Source organism: Mercenaria mercenaria, chromosome 18 (genome assembly GCF_021730395.1).
Source record: "Mercenaria mercenaria strain notata chromosome 18, MADL_Memer_1, whole genome shotgun sequence".
NCBI lineage: Eukaryota > Metazoa > Mollusca > Bivalvia > Venerida > Veneridae > Mercenaria > Mercenaria mercenaria.
Window position 1 is genome coordinate 39,152,320 of NC_069378.1, and position 14,698 is coordinate 39,167,017.

The 14,698-nt window shown below is 37.6% G+C and overlaps 1 protein-coding gene across 2 annotated transcripts in view; it reads right to left on the minus strand.

Moving 5' to 3' along the window:
* The window catches only part of LOC128550706 (restin homolog), a 252,571-nt gene that overhangs the window by 100,647 nt on the left and 137,226 nt on the right, over positions 1-14,698 (minus strand). For both annotated transcript variants that reach the window (XM_053530279.1, XM_053530280.1), the window contains exon 14: positions 987-1,119. In XM_053530279.1, the coding sequence (XP_053386254.1) occupies positions 987-1,119 (133 nt within the window). The remainder of the gene's footprint in view (positions 1-986; positions 1,120-14,698) is intronic.

Consider the following 14,698-nt stretch of genomic DNA (forward strand, 5'->3'; position numbering starts at 1 on the left):
AAATAATAGTGCGCACATCATTCCAAGCAGGAACTACGCGAAAATTTGTCCTATGTGAACAAAAATAATTTCACATATAAGGAAAGGCATTCATTTGACATATGCTGATTATTGCATGCAAAAAAACAACACTGGCTGTGAGAAGTTGAAGTTGAGTACTGTCCAAGAATTCTCTAGTTATTGATCGATCAAGTCATCTGCTGACCAACAGACAATGGGCAAAATAATATTCCAGTATTCCCCTCCCTCTTTTCTCAAGATACGTATAAAAGTATAATTCAGAAAGGTCCATGTAAGGATAATACAGGCCAATTTTGGTAAAGATCCATCAAGTGGTTCATAAGAAGTTGTTTGATGCTACTTGCTGGGTTCTTCAGTGCAGTCAAGTTGAACCATTTTAGCAATCAAGAGAAAGGTCCATGCCAGGATGTTACTGATCAAGTTTTGCATAACTAGAACAAGAGACATTTTGAAGGTACAATTTTTAGTGCAGGGAAATGGACAACAGATGACAGAAGTTAGGCAATCTGCCAATACAAACACCTAACCCTTGGTTCAGAAGAGCTTACAAATGGAAAACTGGTCTTACAATATTTTTGGTATTTTAACAGCCCTTTGTGCATGTCATAATCTAAAAGAAATTACGCATTGGAAAATGCTTTATGCAGATCTATATTGTTTTGTTTTACAGTTGAAGCTGGGTATCTTGAATTCCAAGGGATCGAGCGTTTTACTTCAAGAAATTCGACTCGTTTTATCGGGGCAGGACATGAAAATATCTTCAAGATAGCTGAAATTTTGTGATAAGGGAGTTAGAGATAACAAGTTTCATTTGTACATGTGTCAGATAGTATCTACTCTTATTTGTGTATTTTTTGTTTTGTTTTAAAAGTGTATTTATACAGTCTGCAAATTAAAAACAAATGAATGTTTAATATTTATATTGACACTGGATATTCCTGCAAGTACAAGGAATGTTAACAAACCTGGTTCAGGTGGGGTGGGTGGGGGTGTTGGAGTTCTATTCTGTAACTCCAGTTCTCCTTCTAGTTGTTGGATTTTACTGTTCAGCTCCATTACTTCTGAATTCAGTTCTTTATTTCTTTCTTGCAACTTTTCCTACAAAAAACACAAATTTACATTAAGTGTAAAACGAAGAAGGAAGAAAATCTTTACAAACCTGTAAAACGATGAAAAGTAACAAGTTCAGTTTAAAACTTGCATAAGCGGTCATTTGTATATAGAATAAGCATGCTTACAATGTTTGACAGATGGAAATTGGTAAAAATATAACCCTCTATATAAGTTAAATCATAACATTCAATTTTTTTCTTTTGTACTTATATAGATACAAGAGGGTCATGATGGCCCTGGATCGCTCACCTGGGTTTATGAACTACATGTTTCAAATGTCAAACTGATGCTAAAACATTAAGAAAGTAGGTAAGTAGGTCATATTCATGATCACTGAAAGTCAGTTTTAACATCAGTGTGCAAAACTGTGCACATCATCCAAATTTCAAGGCTGTATCTTAAAAAACAAGAAAGTAGGTCAGTAGGTCACATTCATGGTCACTGAAAGTCAGTTTTAAGATTGGTGTGCAAAACTGTACATGTCATCCAAATTTCAGTTCTTTATCTTGAACAAGAGGGTCATGATGGCCCTATATCGCTCACCTGAGTTTAATTGCTTGCTTGAACAAATTTTTTGCTAAAGCTTCAAAAACCAAAAAAAACTAGGTGAGAAGGTCATGGTAAAGATTCCTCAAGATAAGTACTGAAATCTGTTTAAAAAATTATACAGGTGGTCCAAATCTCTTTGCTGTAGCTTCAAAAACAAGAAAGTAGGTCAGTAGGTCAGGGTTGATAATACTTAAGATGAGTATTGAAATCTGTATCAAAAGTTCTACATGTGGTCCAAATTTCCATGCTGTATCTTCAAAAACAAGAATGTATGTCAGAAGGTCATGATTAAGACTACTCAAGATGATTACTGAAATCTGTATTAACAAGAGCTCGTAGAACACGAAATGCCCCCCTTGATGCATTCAGTCATTGCACAAGGAACAGAAATTATTTGGTCACTGTACACGAAAAATCTACTGCTCTTGGTCAAAGTGACCTTGGCCTTTGACCTCAAAATCAATAGGGGTCATCTGCTGGTCATGATAAACCTCCCTGTTAAGTTTCGTGATCCTAGGCCGAAGCATTCTCAAGTTATCGTCTGGACACATTTTAACTGTTCCATGTCACTGTGACCTTGACCTTTTACCTACTGACCTCAAAATCAATAGGGGTCATCTACTGGTGATGATCAACCTCCCTATTAAGTTTCGTGATCCTAGGCCGAAGCATTCTCAAGTTATCGTCTGGACACATTTTAACTGTTCCATGTCACTGTGACCTTGACCTTTTACCTACTGACCTCAAAATCAATAGGGGTCATCTACTGATGATGATCAACCTCCCTATTAAGTTTCGCGATCCTAGGCCCAAGCGTTCTCAAGTTATCGTCCGGAAAGGATTTTACTGTTCCATTTTTTTTTATTTATATGGGTTTTACGGTGCACCTACACAGTATAGGTTATATGGCGCCAAACAGGACTACAAATTTTGGTTTCACATCTCATTTACATCGAAATAAAAACATGAGGTATGTATCAAAATTTGCATACCTGCTGGAATCACAGAGTTACAGCAAAACCAAGTGTTAAGACCCTATAAGTCACCTCTTACAATCATGCAAGGGTAAGGCAGTGGTTCCAATTTTTTTCTTACACAGATCGTCCCAGAACCACATGGGGCTTTTACTGTTCCAGGTCCCTGTGTCCTTGACCTTTGACCTACTGACCTCAAAATCTATAGGGGTCATCTGCTGGTCATGACCAACCTCCCTATTAATTTTCGTGATCCTAGGCCCAAGTGTTTTTGAGTTATCATCTGGAAACCATTAAAATGTTCCTGGTCACTGTGACCTTGACCTTTGACCTACTGACCTTAAAATCAATAGGGGTCATCCAGGGTTGCCAGCACTCTGGGTGAATAAAATTCCCTGACTTTTCCCTGACCAATTCATGTTTTTCACTGACCAAAACCGCCAAACATTTAAACGGACTCCTGACCTCCCCTATAGCCGTCCAATCCTCCCATTATTTTTTTTCCAAATGTTTTGTATTTATTTTCCAATATATTAAACATAAACATCAAACACAATGATAATAAACATGGTCTTCTTTCTTGTATGACTGTTTGATGGTCAAGTCAATGAAACATAATTGTGACTATTGGTCAGTGAAACCTAATTATTAAGAGATACATATCAAAAACATCTTTGCAAGACATGTAACTATCAAAAATCTAACATCTTTTAAGGTACACTTTCCTCATGGTAAAAACATGAAGTATGGTTAATAACAAGACCATTGGAACCCTGCTAGTATTAGCAAAATATCATTCTCAAAAATCCAAGATCTGTTATTATACAGTTTCCTAGAGGCAAAAACAATAAAACACCATGACTAATAGCAAGACCATTGGAATCATATTGACAAAGCATCAGTCTCAAAATCCAAGATCTCTTAATATGTATACAGTGTCCTAGTCACTGTGGCAAAAACAATAAAGCATCATGACTAATACTGTAGTATGTTTAAAGAAAAATGGGGGATTTAAACAAATTAAATGCATGTTACAGTATTACATCATTAAACTTTGTTTTTAATTACTTAAATTTAATGCTTGAAGACTGCCATAGCCACAAAAGTTTAAAATAATTAACTTATTTGAGCTTTGAAATAATTTTTCCCTGACTTTTCCCTGACTTTTCAGGATTTTCATTTTTCACTGACCAAATTTTAAAATTCCCTGACAATTCCCTGACCTTGAAAAAGAAACCAATTTCCCTGACTTTTCAAGACTGCTGGCAACCCTGTCATCTGCTGCTCATAACTAACATTCCTATCAATTTTCATGATCCTAGGCCCAAGCATTCTTGAGTTATCATCCGGAAACCATTTAACTGTTCCGGGTCACTGTGACCTTGACCTTTGACCTTCTGATCTCAAAAACAATAGGGGTCATCTGCTGATCATGACTAACCTCCCTATCAACTTTCATGATCCTAGGCCCAAGCGTTCTTGAGTTATCATCTGGAAACCGTTTATCTGTTCCGTGTCACTGTGACCTTGACCTTTGATCTACTGATCTCAAAATCAATAGGGGTCATCTGCTGGTTATGACCAACTTCCCTATCAACTTTCATGATCCTACGCTGAAGCGTTCTTGAGTTATCATCCGGAAACAGATTTGTCGACATACCGACCGACATCTGCAAACCAATATACCCCTCTTTCTTCGAAGGGGGGCATAATTAGTCTATGTAAAACAAGGGACCATCCGGGCGTGGCCTAAACTGACACCAGGGTCATGATTTGAACAATATGTTTACAGGTTTTTCCCTGTACAAGTCTATTTAAACCATGTGCCCCCCCGGGGCGGGGCCAAGGTCCTTGGCCATATAACCGCGTTGTTAAAAGTTCAGAACGACATTCTCAAATCCCTTGACAAAGGTGACGTCACAGTACTTGTAACGTTGGACCTGTCGGCTGCATTCGACACCATTGACCATAACACCCTTCTTCACAGACTCAAATTTATTTTTGGATTCGCCGATAACCCCTTCAGTGGGTGGCATCATATCTAACAGACCGCTACAAAACAGTATGCATCGATGGCAAACTCTCTGAACCAGTCCTTATGAAATTTAGTGTTCCTCAAGGATCTGTTCTAGGTCCAAAATTCTACACGATGTACACAAAGCCAGTCGGGTCCATCTGTAGAAACCACGGTCTAAACCACCACTTTTATGCAGATGACTCCCAACTCTATATATCGTTTAAACCAGTTGACCAAGCATCAAAGGCAGCCACAATCACACGAGTTGAACAATGCCTAAAAGAAATCATCTCATGGATGAATTCAAACATGTTAAAATTGAATGCAGACAAAACTGAAGTAATTCTTTTTTCGAGTCAAAAACACTCCAAACATGTTGAAAATCTAGAACTGAAAGTTGGCGAATCGAGCATAAGACCATCAAAAACTGTTCAAAACCTTGGTGCTATGCTTGATTTGAACATGCACATGGACCATCATGTTAATTCTGTGACTCGAACATGCTACAGCCAAATATGACACGTTGGTCATATTCGACCATATTTGACAACTGAAGCCACAAAAACCCTGATAAACTCGCTTGTGACCTCACGATTAGATTACTGTGATGCTCTTTTGTACGGCATGCCAAAATCAACAACGAGCAAACTGCAAAATGTCCAAAACACAGCTGCACGTCTTATTACATAAACAACCCGTTTTGAACATATAACACCAATCCTTAAAGATTTTCATTGGCTTCAATTACAAGATAGAATCAAATACAAAATTCTCATTCAAACATTCAAGGCCTTGCATGGACAGTCGGCGGTGTATATGAGAGACTTACTGGAGGTGTACATGCCAACTAGAAATCTGAGGTCAGCAAGTGCAGCAACAACCCTTGTGCCACAAAAAAGTCGACTGCTTACCTACGGGGATAGAAGTTTCAGGGTTGCCGCCACAAAACTATGGAACTCTCTCCCTGAGAATCTCAGAAAAGATTCATCACTTAGTTCATTCAAAAGAGCTCTCAAAACACACCTTTTCTGTGACTGTTTCTACCCATAATAAATATGCCATTGTTATTTTTGGAATACAGAACTACGGCAAGTCATTCGTCGCTGATGAAGATCTCTTAACAGTACAATTCATCATGTAATTAACTAAATTGACAATCCAGCTTTTATTTCATCATGTCACATTTTAAGGGTTATGACGTTCTATGTGTGTGTTTTTCGCAAGACTTGAGTTTCACTTGAAGTGTGTGGTATTTCTATCTAATACAGTACATGATGGCACCATTTACCGGGAGGTTGAACCGCTATATGCAGCCCGTCTGGGCGTACCAGATGTTTAAAGCACTGGTATTGGCAATAGGGGTAAAACGACCTCAAGGGTGGGGGTGCGGTCATGGCTGTTTGTTACAATAAGGCTGTAAATATTATCACTGTTCATTTATGATATTGTTGTAATAACTATTACTTTTTATTATTATGTACAACGCCATTGAATATATTATTTATAAAAAAGGCGTTTAATCAAATTGTTCAGTTTCAGTTTTGTGATTGCAAATGTCATGTTTTGTTATTTTCCTACATATCTGTGATATGTCACATGTTTAATTGTAAAACGCCTTTGAACGTATATTCCATATGAAAAGGGCGCTCAACAAATCTGGTATAACTAGAAAATGCTTTTGTAAAAAAGCGCATGTCTCCCCCAATGCAAAGTCCTATAGACAAGAAGTCAATAGGGGTCAGGAGCGAAAGTCAAAGAGACACTGATGGTTGGCTGCAATAGGGATCATCTACTTGTCATGTCCAGTCATCCCGCTAAATTTCAACACTCTTGGCCTAGTGGTTCTCAAGTCACTGTTCAGGCTCCTGTGACCTTGACCTTTGACCAAGTGACCTCAAAATCAATAGGGGTCATCTACTCTGCATGTCCGATCATCCTATTAAGTTTCAACATAGTAGGTCAAGTGGTTCTCAAGTTATTTCCAAATAATGATTTTACATAAACAGGCCACTGTGACCTTGACCTTTAATAGACTGACCCCAAAATCAATAGGGGTCATCTACTCTGCATGTTCAATCATCCTATGAAGTTTCAACATTCTGGGTCAAGTGGTTCTCAAGTTATTGATCGGAACTGGTTATCAATGTTCAGGCCTCTGTGACCTTGACCTTTAACGGAGTGTCCCTAAAAACAATAGGGGTCATTTACTCTGCATGAACAATCATCCTATGAAGTTTCAACATTCTGGGTCGAGAGGTTCTCAAGTTATTGATTGGAAATGGTTTTCCATGTTCAGGCCCCTGTGGCCTTGACCTTTAACAGAGTGACCCTAAAATCGTTAGGGGTCATCTACTCTGCATGATCAATCATCCTATGAAGTTTCATCATTCTGGGTCAAGTGGTTCTCAAGTTACTGACCGGAAATGGTTTTCCATGTTCAGGCCCCTGTGACCTTGATCTTTCACAGAGTGACCCCAAAATCGTTAGGGGTCATCTACTCTGCATGACCAATCATCCTATTAAGTTTCAACATTCTGGGCCAAGTGGTTCTCTAGTTATTGATCGGAAATGGTTTTCCATGTTCAGGCCCCTGTGACCTTGACCTTTGATGGAGTGACCCCAAAATCAATAGGGGTCATCTACTCTTCATGACCAATCATCCTATGAAGTATCAACATTCTGGGTCAAGTGGTTCTCTAGTTATTGATCGGAAATGGTTTTCAATGTTCAGGCCCCTGTGACCTTGACCTTTGACAGAGTGACCCCAAATTAAATAGGGGTCATCTACTCTTCATGACCAATCATCCTATGAAGTTTCAACATTCTGGGTCAAGTGGTTCTCTAGTTATTGATCGGAAATAGTTTTCAATGTTCAGGCCCCTGTGACCTTGACCTTTGTTGGAGTGACCCCAAAATCAATAGGGGTCATCTACTCTTCATGGCCAATCATCCTATGAAGTTTCAACATTCTGGGTCAAGTGGTTCTCTAGTTATTGATCGGAAATGGTTTTCAATGTTCAGGCCCCTGTGACCTTGACCTTTGACGGAGTGACCCTAAAAACAATAGGGGTCGTCTACTCCAGCAGCCCTACAACCCTATGAAGTTTGAAGGTTCTAGGTCAAATGGTTCTCCATTGTCAAATGGACGGACGGACGGACGGAAGGACGGACGGACGGACAGGGCAAAAACAATATGTCTCCTGGGGGAGACATCATAATAATAATAATAATAATAATATTTGACCCAAAGGGGATAATTTGAACAATCTTGGTAGAGGACCACTAGATGATGCTATATATCAAATATCAAAACCCTAGGCCCTGTGGTTTTGGACAAGAAGATTTTCAAAGTTTTTCCCTATATAAGTCTATATAAACCTTGCGACCCCTGGGAGGGGCCATATTTGAACCTAGGGGGATAATTTGAACAATCTTGGTAGAGGACTACTAGATGATGCTACATACTAAATATCAAAGCCCTAGGCCCTGTGGTTTTGGACAGAAAAGATTTTCAGAGTTTTTCCCTATATAAGTCTATATAAACCATGTGTCCCCCAGGGTGGGGCCATATTTGACCCTAGGGGGTTAATTTGAATAAACTTGGTAGAGGACCATTAGATGATGCTATATGCCAAATATCAAAGCCCTAGGCCCTGAAGTTTTGGACAAGAAGATTTTCAAAGGTTTTCCCTATACAAGTCTATATAAACCATGTGACACCTGGGGTGGGGCCATAATTGATCCTAAGGAGATAATTTGAACAAACTTGGTAGAAGGCCACTAGATGATACTACATATCAAATATCAAAGCCCTAGGCCATATGGTTTTGTTGAAGATTTTCAAAGTTTTCCCTATATAAGTCTATATAAACCATGTGACCCCCAGGGTGGGGTCATATTTGACCCTAGGGGGATAATTTGAACAATCCTGGCAGAGGACTACTAGATGATGCTACGTACAAAATATTGTTGCGAGCAGTAGGACTGTGATTATAATAATTGGTAGCGTACTGGCACGCGAGTAGTCCCCGGACAGCAGTAGTCCCCTGGACACGTTCCCGCAATGCTCTATTTTCGCGATTCATCTAAATATTTTTGTGCCTAATCATACAGACGTTTGTTTTGGAGAAGTTTATCAAGTTCATTTTTTCACAGGTAATCATATGAGTATAATAATCGTGGAAATCCTTCTGAATGGTTACTTGTTTACATTTTCACTTGCAGGGCTTCCGTTTTTATTGTGCATGCGCAAGAAAGGTCTGTCTGGAGGGTTTAAAAATTAAGGCTTTATGTTTTTACTTCACGAGTAGCAGACGATACACACACTTTCAACAAGAAAACTTATTTTCTTTGTGACAACAATACTATTATGCCAAAATATTTCATAATTTGGTCGATTAGCCAGTTATTGTCCATGACTTAAGCTTAATTATTCTATTTTCTGTTGTTGCAATTTTCCGTGTGACTGGAACAAATAAATTTGATGCAAACTTGTGATCTTTTTACAGTTATATAAAATATCATTTGTCTTTTTCGTAATTCCAGCTCATATGGGCAGTTCCCAATAAAAATATTCATGAAAAAATGGTGTCCGGGCATTACTATCAAGCATATTAAAATTTGACGTTCTACAGACCCCTTTTTGGGCCTCGCTAATTCCCCACGAACGTGACGTCATTTCACAGGAAAACCCCTTAACTGGTAATACCGGAGCTAAGGTATTTATATATGTTAATTGCTTTTATTCTTGATATTGTTTAAGCTTTTGAGGACGAAATATATGCGATTTCTGTCCGGGGACTACTCGCGTGCCAGTATAGGACTAGGCTCATGTAGCTCTATCTTCTTCGAATATGTCGGACAAGCAATGATCAAATCTAACCGCTGACTTTTTCGTGCTGTTTTCCCTTGTAGAAGTACTGTTATTCAAGGGCTTTTCTTTTTCAGTCTTATTGTTTGGTTACTCTGTGAACTCTGTTAATGCTTCATACACTTCTCACTGGCAGTGTTTCAAATTAGTAATAGACGGACACTGCGAAAAAAGAGTTAATATACGGGAGTGTATGGGATCCCGTATATTACCCGTATACGGGAAGAAATATGGGAAAACTAAAATACGGGCGTGTACGGGGCTTGTATATTTAAAAGTCTATATACTAATAAAATACGGATTTCTGTATACTATGAAATACGGAATTCTTAGTATACGATACCCCGTATATTATTGAAATATGGGAAATTCTAAAAAGTGTTATTCTGATCGTATACAACACCGTATATTCCCGTATATGTCTGGTGTACGGGAATACATAAATCCGTATATTACGAAAATACGGGACATATATTTCCCGTATATGTTTCATATACAACCCCGTATATTTCCCGTATATTCTGGATGTACGGGATATGTATAGTTTGTATATTTCGAAAATACAGGGATTAAATTTCCCGTATATTCTTTGTATACAACTCCGTATATTTCCCGTATATGCCGGAATTACGGGATTTAAATAATTTGTATATTTCGAAAATACGGGACGTATATGTTTCATATACAACCCCGTATATTTCCCGTAAATTCTGGATATACGGGATATGTATAGTCTGTATATTTCGAAAATACAGGAATTAAATTTCCCGTATATTCTTCGTATACAACTCCGTATATTTCCCGTATATGCCGGAAATACGGGATTTAAATAATTTGTATAGTTCGAAAATACGACACGTATATGTCCCGTATATGCTTGGTGTGCAACTCCGTATATTTACCGTATATGCCAGAAATACGGGATTTAAATAATTTGTATATCTTAAAAATACGGGACTTATATTTCCCATATATTCTTTGTATACAATTCAGTATATTTCCTGTATATTCTGGATATACGGGATATGTATAGTTTGTATATTTTGAAAATACAGGGATTAAATTTCCCGTATATTCTTCGTATACAACTCCGTATATTTCCCGTATATGCCGGAAATACGGGATTTAAATAATTTGTATATTTCGAAAATACGGGATGTATATGTCCGTATATGCTTGGTATACAACTCCTGTATTTCCCGTATATGCCGGAAATACGGGGTTTAAATAATTTATATATTTCAAAAATACGGGATGCAATCAATATGTGTAGTGAAAATTATATTCTCCGGTCATTTCAAAGGTCAAACGTTTTGCATGTTTTCGAACTTGTACGTGTATGTAGAATGAATGCCAATACTGAAAGAAAGAAATGTTTAATACTAATATGACATGAACTGTAAAAAGCATTCACGGACCAAAACAGGTATAAATTTAAAATCAAACATGAATGAATCCATCATTTCATCTAGCGCGTTCCCGATTTATTTTAACATTTCCCTTACAGAAGCAAGCCTCTGTGGCGTACATGCTGCGTAGTTGCTGTGTATATGCCGCGAACACAGTAGTACGCCAGAGGAGTACATTTTACATACACCGCATGCCGCGTACTATTTCGACGAGTACACAGCATGTACGCAGGAGGTCACTAGTACACTTCAAGTACGCAGCACAGACTCTGAAAATTTAAGGAGTACACTGCATGTATGCAGGAGGGACTTGTACAAGAAAATAGTACACTGCATGTACACCGTAGATACTTTGAAATTTGTGCAGTACACTTCATATACGCGGGAAAGACTTGTACAATTTCTTTTGGCATTTATACTTAGTTTTTTTTTTTATAAGTTAAAGTCTGAAGTAAACTTCATATACGTGGGAGGGACTTGTTCATTTTCTTTTGGTGTTTATACTTTGAATTTTTTTAGGTAAAAGTCTGAAGTACACTTTGTAAAAGTCTGAAGTACACTTCATGCAGGAAGGATTTGTACTTTTTTTTTTTTTTTGGAAGCAAGAACTTGATTTCCGAGTAACTTTTATCTTAATAGCATAGAATAGTTCAGATTACCAGTATTCTGAACAATGAAAATTTGCCAAACTATTTGCAATGTTCATTTGTGAAGCTTACATCTTAGTGATTTCTGAGCTGCACCTTGCATGCAGTGTAAAAATATATTCTTTTTCATTTTGAATTAATCCTGGAGCTTTCTAACTTGGATAAGTGAAAAGCCTTATTTGAACTTCGTTGCATTACATTTTGTAATACATGAAATAATTACAAAGATAATGCCTCAACAGTGCCCGAATGAGAAGAATTAATAGCTCTCACTGTTATTTGAATACTCTTAAGCAAAACACCATTCTATCATGTTTTATAAAGGCTTTAATGCTCGTTATGTTAACTCATTAAGGCCTCACCAAATTAAAAAGTTGTTCATCGGATTTGCCGCTCGTATATTTTCAGAACGTTTTTGGCTAATTGCGCTCGCCCCATTGGAAAAAATCAATCCAAAATTTTTTGGTGCGCTACTTTTTACGGACGTAAAAGTGTATAAATGCTTAAATAATTCCAGTCCTAGATTGTTCTCAGATGGATTTTAATCAAAATAAATACATACTACGCACACATCGTCTATAATAAATCATAACACTTATATTTAGTTGCATTAAAGTTGTTTCCCCTTGATGCAGTTACGCCATTTTCTTCAAATGTTTACCAAATTACATGCTACAAAAATTGATTTATTTCATTGAAAAGTGGATGAAGAAAAGCATACTAATTTTAATTGATAACATCAATCTACATTATTTTGATAAGGGTAAATACTTATTGATGCATGTCACTTATCTTTTTTCTGTTTTTTTCTGTCCAAATGATCAGCATTTGCATACGAAAGTTGGTGGGATAAGGAATTTACATTATCACAGCAGTTTCGCCACAAGAGTACACAGCATGTATGCAGCAGGAGTACACAGCATGTACGCCGCAGGACTCGGGCCAGGAGTACACTGCATGTACGCCGCAGGGGTAGTACACCGCAGGCTCATTTGCATGTGAAAAGTGTATGTGCCGCGTACATGCTGCGTACTATTTCCCGCATACTAAATTCCTCCAGCGTACATCCTGTGTACTATGTAGTCCACAGCATGTACGCAGCAAGTAGTACGCGGCAGAGCTCATTTGTATGTCAAAAGTGTACTACAAACGTACTATCGGTGTATGTGCGGTGTATATCCTGCGTACTATTTAAAGCCCTTGATTTCAGTACACATCATGTACGCATCATATACGCTGTATGTACACAGCAAGAGTACACAGCAGGCCTTTTTCTTCTGTAAGGGTTAATCTAAATAGCCGATTGAGAAAAGAAAAGGATTAATCAATTCATCCCTATTTATTTGTAGCGATAAATACATGCGTCCAAAGATTCGAACAAACGCCTTTCGTTCGATTTAATACAGTATCATCTGCTACCGGCCGAGTAGGTCATTTTTTTGTGTTTTTGTTGGGATTAACGTTGTGCTGACACACTTATTGGTCCTTTAGCGACTTTCCTGTTTTCTTGGTGGAGGAATACCCCAGGTGCCCTAACGTGCATTATTTCATTGTGACGAGCGAGCACCTGCTTAATGTCTTCCTCACATGGAGAATTTTAACACTCTGAGTGAGGCTTGAACCCGCATCGGTGATGGGCAACTGGTTTGAAGTCATCGAGCTAAACCACTCGACCACGGAAACCCACTTCAGGTGGGTCGAATCTTTAAACCAACATGTAGGTAACATAGCATTTTTGTAATAAAGAAAGCACATAATCTACCGAAGTCATTCAGTTTAATATAATTCAAAGAGCTATAAAATATGTATTTTATACCTTTTTGTTCAATGTTCACTTTCAACTGCTACTTAATTATAAGTCATTAAGCGAAAAATATTTTCATATCCGTTGACTTTTGTTTCGAAGTAATTCTGCAGATGTTCTATGTATAGTATGGTGGCATAGCGAGGACATGGGAAATATTTTATTTTTTCTGTGCGCACCTGTTAGCTACCACGTGGTAATTCACACGTGCGCGGGTGATAACTATCACGTGCGCAAGTGACAGCACGTTATACTACCATGTGATAACTAACATGTGCGCACGTGTTAGCTGATCAATGAAAAAGCGTGAAAGATCTGCAATTTTTCTAAATGGATGTCTTTCATAAGGAAGTGTTATTTATAGTTAGCTGTAATTTACGAAGTGAGTGTTTCTTGTTTTTGAAAAAAGGCTGATATCTCGATTAGTTTCGTTGGTAATATTTCACGTTCGCACGTGTCAGCTAACAACTGCGAACGTGATAGCTATCACATGCGAACGTGTTAGCTAAGATAGTTATTACGTGCGCACGTGTTAATCAACACATTCGCACGTGGTATCTAACATGTGGGAATGTGGTGCTAACACGTGTGCAAGTGATAAATAAAATGTTTCCTATGTCCCCTCTATTCCACTGTAGTATACACTGTGGCAGACTATTTTATTTCTCGTGGATGTAGGGTCCTTTTGTATTGACCTAGCACATGTGAATATTTCGTATATTTCCATAAATTCATTTTCAATGTCCAAACATAAATAGCGATACAAATATTACATATATAATTCTTAGTTGATATTATACTATCGCATGTGCAGGTAGCTGGGCGGCAAAGCGTTTAGCTGCCAATATCAGGGTAGTGGGTTCGAGTTTTGGCCATACCTTTTCCCCTAAATTTATTTGCAAACTTTCCACTTATTTGTCAAACGCACCGTGATATTTATGGTCCATTTATTAAAAGTTATCATATTCACCCGTTGTAAAAAAGTCAATTATTTAAAATATTCTAAACAAAAAGAAAGGCACATTACCAGTCACAATGTACTAAAAAATAAATACTTTAAGAGAAAAAATAAAATTTATAAAGATAAAACAGATAGCGATAACATCACATTACTTTACTTTAAAGCAATGATAACCGTGGTAACGTGGATGGCGTGACACTGATTGACTGTATAAAATACAAATATTGCTTAAAATTAACGAAAACGCTCGAAAAATATTGGCAAAGATTAATGAGTGTCTTTCATTAAATCATTGATTTACCCATCTCCACGAAAATAAACTGTACATATAAT